The sequence below is a fragment of the Zonotrichia leucophrys genome, chromosome 20 (genome assembly GCF_028769735.1).
Source record: "Zonotrichia leucophrys gambelii isolate GWCS_2022_RI chromosome 20, RI_Zleu_2.0, whole genome shotgun sequence".
In the NCBI taxonomy this organism is placed as follows: domain Eukaryota; kingdom Metazoa; phylum Chordata; class Aves; order Passeriformes; family Passerellidae; genus Zonotrichia; species Zonotrichia leucophrys.
The window spans coordinates 8,155,785-8,175,008 of NC_088189.1; the positions used below are offsets into that span (position 1 = coordinate 8,155,785).

The following is a 19,224-nucleotide window of genomic DNA, read 5'->3' on the forward strand; positions in this document are numbered from 1 at the left end:
GCTCCGCGCAGGGCGGAAAGAGGCGGAGGCGGCGGCGGCCAGGAGCGCTACTGGTTATTATTGGAACCGATACAAAAGGCGGGCGGCGCCGGGACCCCCGGGCCGAGCCCGCGGCACGGCAGCGAGCGGCGGCCCCGGCCGCACGGCCCGGCGGGCCCGCGGCCTCAGCCGTAGTGGTACACGAAGTCGTAGCTGCTCGGCTCCTTGGGGATCGGCGGCGGCGCTTCGGGGATCTGGATGTTCTCCAAGTCCAGGAGCCTCAGCTTCATTTCCATGCTCAGCAGCGTGTCCAGGTCGCTCTTGGTCAGCTCACTGGACATGTCCTTCCCCAAGAGGGCGTTAAGCCCATCAATCCAGATACAGTACTGTGGGAAAGAAGGGGTCATTCACGACTCTGGGCATAAACGATACCTTATGTCCAATCTTTCTGTCCATGCAAAAATTAGAGAATTTTAAGACAGGAAACACTGGAGGGAGTTAATATGTAGGGAAAAATCCCACCCCCAGTGGAATTTTTTGGAATCCCAAGTGGGGTGCCCACTTCCATTTTCACTGGAAGTTAAAAGCCTACAGGAAAGTGTGAGCCCATGGTTGCACTAGAAGGACAAGAGTTTCTAGTGTGGGACAACAAATGAAAAAAGTAAACATAATCTAGGCATCATAGGGGGAAAAAGTAACAGTCCAGACTAGGGGGAATTACTGTGGGATTTTTTTTCTTTTTAAAGAATTTTTTCATCCCTTTGTTTTCCCTATAACTAAGGGGAAACAAAGATGGTTCATATAAAGCATCAGCAACATATTCTAGGAATGAACCTGGGGAGAGACAGCCTGCTCGAGTCTCTAATGAGAAGCAACTGATCCTTCTTAATCTCTGAAGTCAATTGCTATATATTCTACTGCTTAACCACTATGTTTCTTACCTCATATTTATTAGGTGCAATGAAGTTCAAGGTCTCATCGGGATCGTATAATATGGAGAAGGCCAATTCTAACACTTCCTAAATGGAAAAGAATCTTTCACTCACCAGCTGAACAGAACATTACAGCACCTTCTGCCTGCCACCCCAGTTCACTTTCTCACACTGGTATTGTGAGCAATTCTGAAGAGACTACAGCACAATCATGCTTACAGCCCCTTGCAGTCACAAAGGAACACCAGAAAAGGGCTCAGACAGGAGATGGGGTTTGTACACAACACACTTGCAGTGGGGGAGATCATTCATTCCTCTTGCTTGCTTTCAATCTCAAACACTACAGTATTAGATATTAATGAGAGTGAAAAGGGAGCACTTGCCTTATTCTGTTTCAGTGCACTTTTCTCCTTCATGTGCGGACAATCCTTCCCTGTGACAATGGCTTTGATGTCTGCAACTGGAACTAACAGTGAAAAAGTAAAACTCCCAAACAAGCAATTCTAACCAGGAAAATACAGAACTTTGTCTTTGCAACTGAACACTGTTTGTTTTTTTAGCTCGTTAGTGCAGTTTTTCCAAAACACATTACCAGTAAGACATCCTTGCAGCTGGCTTTTAAAAATGAACTATCAAGTAATTCCAAGATTTGAAGAAGTTGGGCAAGGACGAAAAGTTGGTATCTCCTAAGTCAGGGCTTCAGCCTTATGTCTTTCATCTTTATCTAGTATTATATTCAGCCTCTAGACAGCAGAGCAGAGAAGAGTGCACAGCCTGTAGTCAGGACTTACTTTTTTCCTGTAAAGATTCAAAGGTCACTTCCCCCTGGGCATTATCTTCCAGGTCTCCATAGTGTAGCACCTTGTGATTCAGAGCCAGGCGACAATACCAGAACCTTTCTGGAACACACACCAAGGGTAAGCTGAGCAAGATCATTCACATAAGGTCTCACAGCCACTATGTTACAGCCTTTCCACCCAATCCATCTGCTCGCCCAGCTCCTCAGCCCAGCTTCTTATTCATAAAGGGATGGCTGTATTCTTAGAAATGCACATTTGTGCCATTCCAAACTACTGGCTGATATGGACAGCCAAGTAACCAGCCTTTCTTTCTGGCAACATGCCTCCTGACTGATTAATTAATTAGATCTTTTTTGCTACAGTTCTTCACATGACAAAATACAGCAGACACTGTCCCCTTACCTTGTCTTCTGCGATTTCCAATTTTCCTAAAGCTACTTCCCTCACAAAGCCTGTTCAGGCGCTGCTGCTTTATCAGCTCCAAGATCTCAGGTTGGATTTTCTCTCTCAGCTCCCTGGCAATCAAATATGGAAGAGTAAGCAGAAAATGGAGATAATGGCAGGGATAGAAGGTAACTGATTTTGTTAGGCACGTACACAATAGGTGGGGACTGGAAGTCATCTTGGCTCATTCTCTCAGACTGGCGTAGCCGCAGAATCTCAGAATAGCTCAGGCTGCGCAGTTTGCTCTTGAACTGGTCCAAGGAGTTTGGTTTAGAGGGCAGAGCCCTTGTGATCTGTTCCCTAACAACCTGCATAACCTAAAGAGGTGGGACAGGAAGAAAAACAAGTCACGTTCTTGTTGGCAGCAGAGAATCAGGGCACAGCTCAGTGGCAGCAAAGAACTGACATGGGATAACCAGGGCCAGGACTATCAGGATAGTCGTGACTTTGAAGATCCAGAAGAACCAAGAAGGACCTCAGGGCATTCCAAATAAAAGTCATCCTCCCCTACAGCCCACACCAATTCCCTGTCATATCTTCTGTGCCCTACTCCTTAACCAAATATACAGACTGAGTGAATATGTGCTGATCTGCCAAAGATTTTACAAAAATATCTCTTCTCCCCCTGACCTTATTAAAATCTTCTGCTGTCGCCCTCATTTCTTTCCAGGTCTTGTTCAACAGCTGGATACAGATGGCAAACAGTTCCTCAAATGCACGGTCATGGGTGAAAAACATGGGGTGATAGTCATTCCTGCCTTCATTGGCTTCAGAAAGAAACAAACCACAGTCATGTGAGCATATTGGACACAAGGTACTAGGAGTAACTAAAGTCCACTACAGTGACAGACAACTGATGGTGTGCAATAGTATTTACTCCAAGAGATTAAGACAGTTCAATAATTTGTTGCTCTACAGATAGTTTATTGACAACAGCAATTCTCCCCACACTTCACCATGCAAACCTCTGTGACTCATGCCCTTTTCATCCTGGTCCCCCAAAATAACTGTTTGCAGTGTTTCCCACCTTCCTCTGGTGGAATTTCTTACAGTGGTTAATTTTCTCAGAATGCTGTTTTGAAACTGTCAGAGCTAACAAACTTTTCCCAAGTTCATGATGGTTTCAAGACTATTTTTTTTATACAGGAGCCTCCTGAAGCTCTGAGAAGTTGAAGCTTTCTGCATGTATCAGTTTTTCAGGAGAACCAGAGTGCACACACCAAAATTTCTTACTTTATTTTGATAATGATATTATCACTCAGACATCAACTGTGCTAACTCCAAGCTCATACTTTCCTTACATGGCAGAAGTGAGATCAAGGTACAAATGCTTGTGAATATTCTAGAAGCATCAGCCCAGCAGCCTGTGAAGCTGGGTAGTGAATGAATGGTACTTACGGAGTTCCCCAACTTGCAGGATCTCACAAAGCATCCTGGTGAGCTCAATGGCACTGCGCCCAAAGGGACACTCATGTTTATCTTCTCGGCTGCTGTTCTCCAGAACAATCTACAACAACAGGATGCCACACACACTAAGAAGAGCTGCTGAGGTGCTGGCATCTGTAAAAATCAGCAGCTTCACATACCCTGATATAGGTGTCCTGATGAAATTTGGCCAAGTAAAGCATGTTGTCCAATGCCAGCATCCCAGGAGGAGTCTGTGTAAAATCCATGGCTGGATTGATGTGATTCTGAGAAAAGAGTGTGTAGAAAGAATCCAGACAAATTAGCTCAAAGAAATTGTGTGAGAACCTTTTCTGAACGAATTATAAACCACCTGTCCATCAAGCACTGCCTCACATCTATCCAAGAGGCAACCCAGAACACCTCCTGACAATGCTATCTGAACTTTCTAGAGGAGAGGCTGGTTCCAAGTTCTTCATAGCATATATGGTAAGGAAATACCTCCAGAGAATGCCTAATGAACCCTTGCATTTAACCCATCAGCAAATTCATAATGATCTTCCCCAGGAGTGTGAGTGAAACTGAATCTCTAAACTCAGATACCAAAGTAAGGTAAAAGAAACAGCTATTTTTGTTCCTTATTTCTCCACAACTCCTATGGAGATTGCTCAGACTGCCTTGACAAGGTTTACAGTCAGATGCATACAGTGAATCCCAGCATCTTGTAGTCCTTGGTGTACATGGCTTTGCGTTTCTCTGTTCCGCTGCCAGGGACGGTGTTGCTGTCAGACTCTGCATCAAATGCAATTCTTCTCAACTCAAATATGATGTCTCTCTGTGCCTGAAGGACAAAAGGCAGGGAAATGGTGACGTGATCGATTACTGCAGCAGGATTTTCACATATTGCACACTCCTGCATCTCTCCTCAGAGCTCACACAATGAACACAGAGAGATGCCAAGGGTCATGAGCACTATGCACACAAAGAGGCAATCCATTTCAAAATGGCAAGTTTCAGTACAGTAGGTAAAGCAAAATATTTGTTTGCGCTTTTCTTTAACTGCAAGTTTAGTTACAAGCAATTTCTAGTCATTCAGATAATGGCATGGCATTTCTCCTTAAAAACTGTAATACAGCTGAGTAACAGACACCTGAAAAATGACCAGTTTTCCTCCTAGACTGCAAGCAAATGGATAAAATGATGTGCCTGCCATAGAGGTTAAGTAGCCAGTTTGACAGCTGGTGAAGAAAGGAGTATATGGCTTTCAGTGCCCACTTACATCTCAAAGTCCCACAGAATGCAGCAGGATGGTCATGAGCATACCCTAATATCAAGGTTGACAATATGAAGGGCGAGTTTGAAACCTTATGTACCATGCACTGCAAATTCCATAGTGCTAGGGAGCCCAGGAATGAGGCTCTTTAGACATCTTATTCTATCAGACCTTCCTCAGCTCTAATAGTGACCTGGTCATTGGGATCCATCTTGGTCATCATTCTCTCCTCCAGGAGATTAAAGGTCAGGACCTGCAGGACGTAGAGCTGATGTGCCATTTCTGTTTTAATGGGACGGTTTCCTCTGATCACATGCTGCAAAATAAAGGAGAGGGTAGAAGTTAAAAGAATGCAAGTAAAAGTTGAGGTATTAACCCTAGACATATGCCAGACTGCATGTGCATCTCTCTATATGAACATTCAGTTGTTTAACCTCCATACCCCACCAGAAGCATAATTATAATGCTGTGTAAGAGCAGAAAGCAGCATCCTGGTAACTCCCTTTTGAATAAGCTTTACCTTTGAAAGAGTCACTTTTCTGCAAGTGCCCTGAGGGCAGTAGAATTTACACTATACACAAGTGAAACCTCTATTGAGAGGACATTAGGAAGCACTTTGTCATTCCAGACATACTTACATTTAGGATTATAGACCTCAGGTGCTTCTGGGCAAATGCATTAGCCATTTCCTGTTGTGGAATTTAAAGATGAAATAACATGAGTGAAATATAAACAAAAAGCCCACACTGTGCAGAAAGGAGAAAATGGAAGAAGCCTATGAATTGGAGATAGCATTGGCACACAACAAAGTGCTTTTCTACAGACTGTCAATTTAGCATAGTATCTCACCACAACTCATAGATGGCTCCCCTACAGAACATCACTAGTGTGGAGAAAGCCACTAGCAGAATCAAAGCACAGAAGCAAATTTAGCTTAATGTTGGACATCAAATGGTACCTCACTATTAGGAGATATGGCAGCAGGGAGCACATTGTGCATTGCCCAGGAAAATCTGCAATGTATAAGAGCTTCCTCCAATCAACATTTCACAGCTTCTTATACCAAGGTAAACACCCAAGATAACAAGAGCTATGGGATGAAGGTTTCAGGTCTCCTCCCTCTGAAATTTATTTCCTTTGTCCACTTTATAAAGAGATGATCAGAAGTCAGCTTGAGGACAATTTGCAGAAGCATTTGAATTTACAAAAATACAGGCTAGTAATTTTCATGCTCAGAGGAAAGCTTCCAGTTTCCCTCTTGACTGCATGGCTTCCTTCTCTAGATGAGGAGGGTTTCCCAAACATCAAGTCATGATGACAAACAGTCACAGCAGATGTAAGATGCCTTCAGTTCCAGCAACAGTTACACATTCATCTGCAAAAACCTAACCTGTGCTTTCCTTGGAAATTGTGAAGATGCACTTTCTAACATAGCAGTGATCTCATCACCCCTGCTAGGAGAATGCTAATGTCAAGGTGAATATCATGAGTTTGCTGCTACAAGCAACAACTTTTGGGTAAGAAAAATCTGTTGGGCATTTTATCATCTGGAAGAAGTCCAAAAGAACTGACAGTCTGAGATCTCTCTTCACATTCCTGTGCAGTGCAGATTGAGAACTGGGCGCAGATGTGGAGTCTCAGACAATTGCACTCAATCAGCTGTACATCCTGAGCAATCCAAGACTTTCCAACTGCTCCTATCAACATCACTCTTGACAGAGCAAGATGTCTGCTAAAATGTGTGCATTAACCTTGTTCAGAATTCCTATTACCACTTTTGATCCAGACAGAAACCTCCTGAACCAAGACAGTGACTGACAGTCAAGCTGTAATGGCTGCAAGTTCAGCAGGGCTCGTCTTACAACCAAAGTGAGTCAGGGCTTGAGTGGAAGGTATCTAAGGAGCATCTAGATGAAGTAGGAGGTGCTTTCAGAGAGAACACATTGCCCTCTGAGTCATTATTTTCTACTACTATTTGTGAGATGTAGTACTGAGAATAGGACGAGGCTCTGTTGTTAGGATTTGCTCATGCATGCCACACAAAGAATCCTTTCTCTGAAGGAATTGGTTTGTACGTGGGATGGAGTTAACAGGTGACTGAAGCAGATAAGAAGTGGGAAGGACAAAGACAATTAAACAATTCTAAACAGCATAGAAAGAAGCATCAACACACATACAGTCTAACCACTGCTAAGAGATCTATGCTCTGCTGAGAGTCCAGTAAAGCCCATTTTGCTGCTTGATGGTCACAGAAATACAGAATGATTTGTGCTGAAAGGGATGTCTTGAGATCACCTAGTCCAACTCTGCTGTTTCAAGCAACATCAGACAGATTTGGCTGCCCAGGCCTGTGTCCAGCCAGGTTTTTAATATCTCCACTGATGGAGACTACAAAATCTCTCTGGGTAACCTGTTCCAGTGTTGACCACTCTCATATTTATGTTGTGTGGGTGTGCACATTTCATGTGGAATTTCCTGGATTTTAAGCTGTGCCCACTGCCTCTTGTGCTGTCAGTAACAGGAGTCACAGCTGAGAGGAGTCAGGCTCCCTGTTTTTTATTCCCTTCCATCAGACATTTAAACACATAAAGCCTCCCTGAGTCTTCTCTTCTTAAGGCTGAGCAATCCCATATCTCTCAGGCTCTATTCATATGGAAGATACTCCAAGTCCCTTAGACAAGTCCATGGCTCTTTGTGGTCATTTGGATTGTATTCAAGGGAGGGGGAAAAAAGTGAAAAATCCCTTGGAATTTTGTTTGCTATGAAGTCTACTATCTTTGCTGAATTACCAGCAGAGGAGTATGATTTTTCTTATTTTCATGCATATCCATTTCTTATTTTTAAGCATATCCATTCATTTTAGAAATTATGTAACATTTATTGAGATGGCAATTTCTACTGTGAAGGTGCTGCATCCTTGAAAAAAGTGGAACATTCTCTGTGCCATGCAGAAAACCAAAAAACCTACCAGTATCTCAATAGAGAATGTTCCAAATCAACCTATAAACAAGAATGGTGATTTCCCTGGAGTGATCAGAGGGCAAAAAACATTCTTACACTACAATTACCATAAGGGAGAAGTAACAAATTAGGCAGAATTTATGCTCTAGTCCCCAGTCAGCATCAAGTTTCGTGACTGCTCTTCACAGACAAACAGCTCTATCTTTAGAAGGATGCAGCTGGATATGAAACTGTCATTAGCACAAGTGAGATTTGGGCTATAAGCTTATGCTGCAGTAAGTTTAAGGAGATTCAGATTGCTAAAGGACTTTTTCCAGTTTTACAATTGGTTCACCTGGTCAGTCTTGCAGAATCAGTTTCCTTTTATGACCATCTGTATGACCTTGTGTGCACAGAAAACCCTTCAGGGTTTCTCCTGCTACTGGTTCTTCTCCCCTGCACAGTCTGAGTGCATCCCCAGGAGTCCTCCCACCCTTCTCCCTAGGTTTATCCACTCCCTGAGGCTGTGGGCATCATCCCTGGGATACAAGGAGGCACAGCTAGAGAAGAGCTACCATGCCTACAGTCCCCTACATGACCAGCCCCCAGGCTGCAGTTACTTACAGTGATGGGCAGGTCTAGTGGGTTAAGCAGCTTGTCCTGCTGGCAGAAAGCAAAAAAAGGCACAAAGAGAAGCAGACAGGATTTAGCTTGGAGTCCAGGAATAAGGCACAAACAGGGCACTAGAGAAGAAAGGCTTAACACAGCAAAGCTACACAATACACACATATGCACATCTTGCAGGTAGCTGAGATCTTGGGAGCTTCCTCAGAGCAGGGCAGTGTTTCATTTCTCATGTTTGTCAGCAGGAATATCCCTCTATGACTTAAGAAATGTCCCTTTTTGGGGGAGAGGGAGGTGGGTGTTTCTTTATTAAGTACATACAGCCCCAAGGAGTTTACTCAGCCTACCTCTCCCATACACAATTAACTTAAAAAGCTTCCCATGCTGTCTGCAGGATTACTTTCTGTTTCTGAAGGTCTTTCAGAATCCTCTCTGAGCATGTCCTAAATATAGATGTGTGTGCTCCAGGACACATTATTAATGGGATGGTACTTTTTCTCCTCTGTTGCCATACTGAAATAGACACTTAAGTTCTTGGCAAGGTCTGAGGTCTACCTTGCCCAGATAATGTGATTTCTGAGGCATAAAAAGCCAGGCAGCCACCATCACTCAGGTTTAAAGTCAAAAGGCAAGAACAAACCTGTCTCTTGTCCTCAGGTGCCTTCAGGAAGAGGGCATTGATCAAGGCAATGGCATATGTCTGAATCTCTTGGTTTGAGCTGCAGAAACAAAAAAAAGGGAGGCTTGTAATGCAACAGGCAGTACAGAACATTACAGCTTTACCTGCACCATGAGAACACTGACTACAGCAGTTGTGCATTTTCAGCAGACAAGCAGGACTCATGTAACCCATGCTTATGATGTCCAACTCTTCAAATGGCTTGCAAAAAACTATCAGAGATTTCTGACTGACAGGTCCATTATCCAGGAGGCAGAACAAACTGCAGCCCAGCACCACCACAGTTTGTTTCCAAGTGCTGAAACTATCTCTGTAAAATATGGTTATGTTACAGTCTGCCACATGGATACAGCTTGGAACTTGCACGGAGCAAGTTTTCTCCCCTATGCCAGTGGAAGCCACTAATGTCAAATGGAACTAAGGGGAAAGAATGCTTCTCTGCACAACTTCTTCAGGTGCTCAGCCCCTTCCTAGGTCACACAGAGCATGTGGTTATACTTGTCATGTTTCAAACCAGCACAAAACTAAGCTTCTAAATGCCAATGTTATTCTTTTCTCCTCCTCCTGATATTGTTAAATGCAGGTTTGTTTCCTGCAATACTCTAACTCTTTCTGGGGGTGGATCTTGGCTGTCAAGTCACTCTATCCCTCAGCCTGACCCAGTGCACTCCTGCATCAAGCTCTTCTGATGAACACAAGTCCAGTGTACCACCTAAAAGAGTATGTGTGCTTGAATATACTTTTTTTAAAAAATATTTTTTATTTATTTAACTATACATGTAGAAATAAAAGATCTTTTCATAAAAGATCTGAAGCCAATACTTCTTTTAGCTTAAATACCTATGTTCCTCACTTTGACATATCTCTGGAAAACAACCATATTCTTTCTTCTATTGCTCCCTTCCAAATCTTTTTCATTTTGGTCAATCTGCTGTACTTCAAGCATGCAAATCTCCATGCACCATCCTAGGTTCTCCTTGGGCCTCCAAGCTGCACAGGTCTCTGAAGTCTGCCATTCACTTTTGCTCTCCTTCTCAGGGTTTGTTGCTCTTTTGACAAAGCAAAACAATTTTTTAGGTTAGTTTCTCCTCTTCTAACTCATCTCCTTTGGACTTGTTTCCATGGTCATGTTCTTCCAGAACATATCCTCTGTTATGAACTGTTCCCTCCTGATGGCCTTGCCAAGAAAACCACCAGCAAATCCTGACTCACCCTCCCCCTCCCCTTCCAAAATATTCCCTGCATGGATGCTTTCTTAAGTGACCATTTGTGTTCTGGAAGCATTTAAACACAAGTTTCTGTCTTGAACAAAGATAATTTGCTTAAAAATCCTGCACAACTGTGTTCAATGTGGATCAAATCTGTGTTTGACTAAACCAGAAATCATAAAGCTGCAAGAACATATACTCTCTGCAGAACAAAGCTGCTGGGGTGTTCAGGAGAACTTGTTTAGCTTTTCTGTTAACCAAATTCAAATGTATAAACATTCCAAGCATGCAGTGACATTGATGCAACACTTTGTTTGCACTATAATTTGGTTAAACTACTGATCACTGATTATAGAGCATCAATCACATTCAGAAATGGTGCTTTTCCATACATTCAGAATTAAAAAGCTTGAAAAAAAACCCAACCTGTTCAAAGCTCTAACAACTACATGCAGCTTTTTTATAATGAAGAGTAGAACTGACCTAGACAAACAGCCCTAAGAGACAGAAATTAATTTGCCAATTTGTTTGGAAAGGGAGGAAAATGAATAGAATTTTTAATCCCTTCAAGCAAGAAAAGCAATTGTTTTCTTCCTTAGTATGCAGAACAAAACCCAGAAGATGATGAGCTCTTAGATTCTAGTGGAGATAATTTAAAGAGGGGTAAAAGTAACAGACAGCTGGACCTTTGGGAAGTTATTCTAGTGAAATGCAGGGTTGGTCCTGGCACTGAACACACTTGGACAGTTATTTAAAGCTAAATATCATTGTTCAACATTCATGTGCCCAAGTTCTTACAGAACACAGAACATATTTTCCTAGGATCATACTTTAAAAAAAAATTCATTAGAAATCTTAAAGTTCAAGTAATTGTCATATTGGTAATGCTTAAAAATATAATCTTTAAGTGTTCCAAATGTAAGAGTATTTTTAAGTAAACAAAAAATTGGTATAAATCCCCCCATTGCTGGGTGGACACTCACACTTGCAGGTGGGAAATGAGCTGCCCCACAGTGATCTCCTCTGCAATCTTCTGGTACAGAGTCTGGCTGTTGAGCACCATGCTCTCCAGGATGGCCAGGGAGCGCTGCAGGATGGACACGTCCACCATGGGCTGGCTCACGTACCCTGCAATCTGAGCACACAGCAGGTCAGCTGCTGCTGGACAAGGACACCTTGTGGGGACTGAGGGCTCACAAAGGGGGTGCACTGTGCTCTCAGACAGCACTCAGCTTCTCAGAGTCTTGTGCTCTTCCTGGGAGATGCATTGAAGCATGGAAAGAAATAATATCCACTCTCCCCTCCACCCAAACTCACCTGTTTGATGAAGGTTATTGAGACCATGTCCCAGGAGACAATACCGTGGTCCATGAGCTCCAAGAAGGCAGTCAGGGTGAAAGCCAACATCTCACTATAACTGAGAAATTGAAGAATTCAGTTACAAGAGATCTGCTGGCAAGAAAAAAAGCCTGCGCAAGCTGGATAAGAGAAAAATGTCACCACTTTCTCCCAATAACACAGTTTGGCACCTGGGGGAGCAATAAAGTGTATGCATTCATGCAGATAATTTTACTGTTTTGTGGAAAGATATTTTATTTTTCCTGGTTACAAGCACAAATTAAAATTAGCAGCAGTAAGTCCCTAGTCCTGCCACCAGAGACTCACAATCACCAGGATCAGTACTTGGCTACTCAAAGGAGCAAACACGTTTCCACATCAGAAAAGAAAATAAGGGAAGTTAATTGTCCTCTAAATATTGGGACACCTGACTTGAAATAAAATGAAGGCACAGCATGAAATGTGGAAAATTTAATACATAACCACAAGACAGAAAGATAAAAGAGACTGAAGGGAAGATTGCAAAAAATGCCAAAAATGTATTAGTTGCTAATATATAAGAAGAGCTATAAGTGTTATTACAGTAAGTTATCAAGACTTTAAAAGTACTTCCCAAGGAAATATAACAACTGCAACAGAAAATCCAACTGAATTCTTTGTACCATAGTTCACTGTGACTGTGCTCGAGGAACCTTCCACAGCAAATCAAGACTGTCTCCTCTTCTGCCTCATGAAGTTTAGCAAATGACTGGAAAGATTTTGTCTCCACAGATCAGCATTTGCTCTAAGGCTGTGAAATTGCTTAATGCCACTTCAGCAAGCAAAATGAGCCCCTTATTTAAGGCTTTCTCCCAGAGCCCTGGAATAAAGGAAACTTACTGGGATAGAAGCTTTGTCCCACTCTCCACCAGCCGTGTCAGCACTGTAATCCCTTCCATGTTGATGAACTCTGTGGCAAAGGTGACGTCTGCTGAAAGTTTGGCCAGTTCCTTCATGGCATCCAGCCTGGCTTCCATGCTGTGGGACTGGATCCTCTCCATCAGCTGGCGAGCTGCCCTGGACTGGCAGGAAAGAGGGATGGTGCCAGTTACAGAGCAGGCACCTGCAGGCTGAGTCCTGCCAGCATCAGCATTCTGTCAGAAGCCCACGGGTGGGCAGGGAGAGCAGAGCTGGGCTAGAGATAGCAGCAAAGTCACATTCAGTAGCTGCAGTCAGCAAGTCTAAGACAGACTAAAAAAAGGCTTCTCTCAGCAACAGTTGCAGCCAAGCAGGAGGTGAGTAAAATGCTGGTTTGCATGTTAGAGCAAATGCCTGTTTTCTCCTCGCTGAGGTGAGTGGAGGTGGGTACAGAAATATGGAGCAACACCATTAAGGAAATACAATATTGATAAAAAGTCTCACAGATTCAAAGAGAAGCATGGTCTCATTACAAGACATTCTGTAAGATTTCTCAGACACAGATCATTATATCCTCTTAATTCCCTTTTGCCCAAGTACCTTCTCCCAGTCCCACTCACCCTCAGCTCTATGCCAAGAATTTGCAGAGAAAAAGGCTTAAGAATTTAAATAAAAGAAAGCTGAAAAAAATTACTATTGAAGGCACAATAGCAATAATTCAGCAAAAACAACCTCCTCTTCATCAAATTTGTCTCTACTTTAATTTTTTGCATTCAGTTGCTGGAACTGTTGCTTTCTAACTGACCATGCTAAATGCATTCACATTGAGAATACATTTGTCAGTGTTTCACTGCATCCTAATCTAGGAGAAGCACTAAAACTGCAGACTGGATTTATTGACAGGAAGTCCTATAAAAGGGCAGAGCATCCAAAGGAAAGACACACACCACAGGCAGGAGGGAAAACAAAAAGTGTGTGTCTCACTGCGTGGAAGGGCCCACAACAAAGGTACCCACCCTGAAATTTGGGGAGAAGGAGAAAGAAAAGCCAAGAGGTAAGAAACAGCCTGCCACCCATGGAGAGTTACTGAGAAAAAGGGAGGTGAGGAAGCATTTACCGGGGACACTGCCAGCTGGAGGATGGTTCCATTCTTGATGTCACAGCGAGTCTGGAAAGAAAACCCAAACTTAAACTGTGGAAAAGTGGGGGAAAATAACCCAGCTGGATCTACAGTGCACATCTGCATGCACAGTAAAGGGGCTTCTATGCCACACAACCCCACTGAGGATACTGAATTTGAGTGCCTGAGTCCCCACACCCAGGCATGCAAAGAGAGCAGTGCAAAGCTCCTCTGCTGAATGGCACCATTTGAATCTAAATCTCTCTGAGAACAGAGATGCTGCTCCTCAAGGATTAGTGCAGTATTGTTCCATGACTGTAGTCCAAGACATTCTGGACTCTCCCCCAGGGTTATCACAAACTGCTGTCTCTCACACTGACCTGCTCAGTGATGTACAGCTGAGGACCATCAGCATAACGCAGCGTGTAGTACTCAGGGTTTGGCAGTGACCACCTGGCAGAGGAAGAAGAAGGATACATTAAGCATCTTTGTCCTCTTTCTTCTAGCTGTCCATTAGGAAATGGAGCTTAATCCCAGGAAGTTGCAAAAGAACTTTCAAGCAAAGCTTTAGCAGGGGAAATCAGGTCTCCCAAAGAGGAGAGAAAATTGCTCTTGAGGACAATGTGGGACTTCAGCCTACTCTAAATCAACTCTGTGGAACATCTGAACAGGCCTACACTTCAAGAACAGCAGGATGGGCCAATCCTCAGAGAAAACCTAAGGCATACATATGACCCTAAGGCATACAAACGCACACACTAAGAATTGGAATAAAAATAGAAGACCCCATTTTCCAGGAGATCCTTTTCTTCACAATTTAAACCCCAGCCCGTTCCGTGGCCAAAACCAGCAGCAGGCAGCCAGCATGGACTGTGCTAGCACCACATTAACAAGCAGCAGACTTCCACAGTAACCCAGCAAGATTTGTCAGCAGGACAGACTTTCTCCACAAGGATTCCCAGAGAACTACTCACCCATCACAGACCTCCTTGATGATGGATGCAAGAGGCCTTTTCTAGAACAGAAAGAGAGTCCTCAGAAGCCGTGTTCCTCTCAACCAGAAAGGAATACTGCCCATTTCTATGCTTCCCACATTCCAGTATCAACGCTGCGGCGCCTTTCCTCCCCCATCTGGTTACCAGGTCTCACCTGATCTATTTCCAGCAGCTGGGCATTGGCACCTGGCCACTCAACAGCCACTTTCACAATGTCTGAAGGTGGTGGCATTGCTCCAGACTCCTCCAGGTGCCCTTACAACAGCATACACCTCCACACCTGTTAAGAGAAAGGACAGTGAGCATCTTTCTCTGAAAACCATTTCACTTGCTACACTGGATCTAACACCAAGCTTTGAAACAACTAAGCTCAGCCTTATGGTTTCCTGGGCCTGACAGGGACAAAGCACCCAGTATTAGCAGAGATAAAAGATTCACACAAACAGCATGTTATGAAATTGCATGTCCAGCTTCATCACCTGAGAAATACTTCTGAGAGCTTGTTGGGGCACTCATAAGAAGGGTCACTGATCAGCAAAGCCCCATCTGCCACCCACTGTCTGTACTGGCAGCTCAGGGTGCAGGACTACTGAAGCAGCAGCTCCCTAGGCTCAGCTGTAGGTGAGAGCAGGAACAGACTGCCCAGGTAGCCTCCCTCCCATGGGCTCATGTTTACTCACGCCCCATACAAATTTCTCAGACAACTTGATCCACTCAGGATACCCAAATAGGCTCTTTGGCAAAGCTAGCTTTATCCTATTCCCTTCCTGTAACATTGTAAATCCAAAACATCAGCATCCATCACAGAAAATAAGGTAACGCAGCATTTGCTCTGGAAGTGTACCTTTCACTCCTTTATCTGCCTTTCAGAGCATAAGCTTGTGTTCAGGGTTTGGTCCCAGTCAGTTGTCAGACACAGTGGTTTGTGCCCAAAAAGTTGGACTATGTGACCTTCTGCACTCCTAGGACAGCCAGCCTTGCTCCACTCTATCACCCCCCACCACCTGGGAAGTATCTGGCAAGCCAGATTCAGAATTTCACAATATTCTGGAAAGCCAACCCCAATTCACAGAGATGGCTACAAGTCAGTACTCCTGGCCTTCTCTTTCTGTTTGAGCACCAATCCCTAGAGTGGCTTGTATTTTCTTAAAACTCATTAAATGACTCTAAGAGTAAACACATCTCATTTAGGAAAGTGCCAGTCAAGTTAGGTTCAAAATAACATCTCCAACCTTCCAGATAAGCAGCACACATTGGCTGACCTTGGAAAAGCGGCAGACTCAGGGCACCAAATCAGGGCAATTTCCAGTATGCAACCAGTACTCCCCAAAGAGCCCAATTTGTATGACACCCCTAGATCTGCAGGGTTTCCATGTATTAAATCTAGAAACAGGAAGTTCCCAAATGCTGCATGATTTCCACTCACTGTTCTCCAGCAATTAAAGGCTATGATGACCTAAACTGAAAGCCTGAGAAACATCAGTCCTGTGCAGAAATCACACACTCAACATCCCCAGTACCCAGCCTCTAATAACTGAACAGGTAATTACCTCTCCCACGAGTGAGCCAGTCACAACCAAAAAACATTGAAATCTATTCAATGTCCAAGACACAACAAATACACAGTGTAGAGACAAGGCTCAAAGATTAGTCCCTGAGAATTAAGAACTGAATTTGTAACTTTTTAAACTAATTTACCCATGAGTAATTATGCATGAGTAATTAGCATCTAATTACCACTTTTCCCTTCAGCCTCTTGCAGTACAGTCATAGTCTTTCATTAGGATTGCAAGTGACAAGTTGCTACTGAAAAGTACAAGAAAATACAGCAATTTATATGCCAAAACAAAGATGTCCAGATTACTAGAGGTAGAAGCCTTTACAAATCTCTAACTTGTCTTTTCCCACTCAAAGAACATGCCTCATTCAGATAGGGAAGTGCCCATTAAAACAGAAATGCTGATACGAGGGGAAATCCTGCAGAAATTATAGAACATTTAGGTTGGAAAACACCCTTTAGGTTATGAAGTCCAACCATAAACATAACACTGCCAAGTCCACCACTAAATCACATTCTTAATAACCACATAAATGTGCTGTTTCATGCCAAAAAAGTACTGCAGAGGCACACAGCACCTAGAGGTCATGCACTCTACCTGCAGCTCCCCTGATATCCTCACCACCAAAACCAGGGACCAACCAATCTGTATGGCACTACCTTGGTATCTCCAAAAAAAAAAGGTCTCAGCTTCATACAAATTCAAAGTAACTCACTATGATATTTAACACTTATTTCTGCCCCAAATTCCTTCCATAAATGAGCACCCACTCACGACTGACAACCATGCTCCCTATTCCCATCAGTATTCAAGGCACAGCAAATACACAGTGAAAGAAACAGAGCTTCAAGACTCTGAGAAATATTTTCAGGGTTTTTTTGCACAGAGCAGACACCACAGGTATCTCTACCAAGGCAGAGATTTGAACACCAAGGTGACTTGGCTAAGGAGAACCCAGAGAAGCAGGAATTAAAAATTTAAAAAAGCAGGAAACTTTTTAGAACAGCCTTGGTCAAACAATGCTTTGAAGGACCAACACAGATCGATAGTTCAGCAGGAGCAGCTTTCCAGAAGAGCATAACTGGACCATGAATACAAAGGGTACTTCAGGTCAGCCTCTTAACACGAGGCTGCCTGCCAAAAGCGTGCTTTGAAAAGATCTCACTGTGCATCTGCAGACATGAGAGGTGTCAAGATGTTTGGTTTTACAATGGATATTTCGCAGTGCAACAGTGACAGAGCTGATAAAATTGTTGAGAAGCTCTTGTGAAGAGGTACAGACCATGGTGTTGCGTCATTGTGTTTACCAGTCACTCACTTATGTGCATGCTCTCACAGCACATTCTTCTCAACAGCATGTAAACAATTCCTCACAGTTTGTACAGAGAGACAGAAGCCAAACTGAAATCCATCAAAAATTAATTCAGTCTGCTTCTGCAGAGTGAGATCTGTCATGTAAAGCAGTGGTGCAGGGCTAGCTGCAGGGCAAGGAAAAATCAGCAGAGCCACTAAAACCACACTATTCAAAAGACTTCTGAGAAGCTGCAAGCTAAAACAACTACAGTATTTTAAGCAGAATTTCCCTATTCACAAACTCAATCTTCTTTTCATTACAGATAGAGAACAAAGTGTGCTGCACACAGAATGAAAATGAGGAGGATGAAAGAACATTCCCTGAAAAAGAAAAGCTGCCTGGTAGAATCCCTCAGTCAACAAGCAAATAGCTGCAGCTTCTGAAACCTGTAGATGCAACAAAACACCCTTGGCAGTCCTCAGCAAGCCCCCAGATGGTACCAACCAGCCAAGCTAAAGTTGGAAGTGACGTTGGCACAGGGACTAATGGGACAGGTGGGCAGAGAAGCCATTCCTTGGCCAAGCAGCATGAAAAGGTAGGAGATAGCAGAGTCCAGCCTGAAGGCTATGCAGTATTCTATGCTACCTCACACACCAAGCAATGAGAAACATCCCTGTCTAGATAAACCAGAGAAGCAAATGGCTCAGATTCCCTGCCTCTGTAATATTACATTGCTCCAAATGCCTTCCGTGGCTGCACTTTGGCGGTAAAGCACTACGCCTATGGGCCCTGGAAATGTACATTTCAACACAGCACGGCAGAGACCGTCTCTTGGCAAAGACAGAAACTGATAGCAACGAGCAAAAAGAGAACTGCTTTATTATTTTCAATCAGTCAAGTGACTTCAAAGCCGCCAGCTAGGCGTCAACCCCTGAAGCTTGGCCCAAAACCCTGTTACAGGAATTAAACAAGAATTTTTCAGCTAAGCCCTGTCCGCGCTGTGCCTCGGCTCCCGAGGCAGCACCGGCCTCGCCCCTCTCGGTGTCTCCGGGGGTAGCGGGGGCGGCGCACTGGGCACAACGGGACCTACGGGAGCTGCTGCTCGGGCCGTGCCGGGCCGGGCCGGGCGGTGGAGCCAGGCCGGAGTGAGGGCCGCGGGCAGGGTGGGCGCGGCGCCGCAGCGCGCCCGGGAAGGCGGCAGTCCCGAGGCGCTCCGCCGACGGCTGCACTCCGTGTCCCTGCCCCTATCCCTGTCCCTATCTCTACCCACGCCCTCGCCCGCCCGCGCTCCCCCGGCCCCACCGCGGCCGCCCCGCGTTCCCGCGGCCCCGCCGAGGCGCTGCCGGCGCTGGCACCGCCCCTGGGCGCGTCATGCGCCCGCCGCGCTGCCATGGAGACCGCGGGGACCATGGAGACCCGGCCCGGCCCGACCCGCCGCCCCAGCGCACCCCCTGCGCAGCCGGGTCAATGCCGCTAACCGAGCGTCCCTCGTCCCCGCGCCCCTCCTCGCCTCCGGGGCCGCCGCGGCGGGGCTCACGTCAGTTCCCCGTGCCCACGGTGCCCCGCCTCCGGGAGCGGCTGCGAGCGCCAGGCGCCGGGCGTGCGGGAGCTCATGCAGGGCAGCCACTCGGGCTGGCGCGGGGCTCTGCGGCGGCCGCGCTCGGCTCCCTCCGCCCCGGCAGCGAGCGCGGGGCCGCGGAGCTCTGCGCAGCCCCCGCCCCCGGGCGCGCCCCGCCCC

At 44.9% G+C, this 19,224-nt stretch overlaps 1 protein-coding gene across 4 annotated transcripts; it reads right to left on the reverse strand.

The window, feature by feature from the left end:
• Positions 1 to 37: 37 nt before the first annotated feature.
• Positions 38 to 19,220, reverse strand: ELMO2 (engulfment and cell motility 2). Of its 4 annotated transcripts, none has more exons than XM_064730284.1 (22): positions 18,997 to 19,220; positions 14,788 to 14,913; positions 14,613 to 14,653; positions 14,019 to 14,091; positions 13,636 to 13,686; positions 12,501 to 12,682; positions 11,601 to 11,700; positions 11,267 to 11,418; positions 9,037 to 9,115; positions 8,397 to 8,432; positions 5,471 to 5,521; positions 5,026 to 5,148; positions 4,266 to 4,400; positions 3,742 to 3,846; positions 3,554 to 3,662; positions 2,786 to 2,922; positions 2,309 to 2,472; positions 2,114 to 2,226; positions 1,703 to 1,810; positions 1,295 to 1,377; positions 921 to 998; positions 38 to 365 (listed from the first exon to the last, which is right to left on the reverse strand). In XM_064730284.1, exons 2-22 carry the CDS (start codon positions 14,863 to 14,865, stop codon positions 165 to 167), a joined length of 2,199 nt encoding a protein of 732 aa, XP_064586354.1. In that variant the 5' UTR covers positions 14,866 to 14,913; positions 18,997 to 19,220; the 3' UTR covers positions 38 to 164. The 4 variants fall into 4 exon arrangements, with proteins under 4 accessions (XP_064586354.1, XP_064586353.1, XP_064586352.1 ...); XM_064730283.1 differs by having other exon boundaries at positions 18,965 to 19,220; XM_064730282.1 differs by having other exon boundaries at positions 18,935 to 19,220.
• Between the last annotated feature and the right edge of the window lie 4 nt (positions 19,221 to 19,224).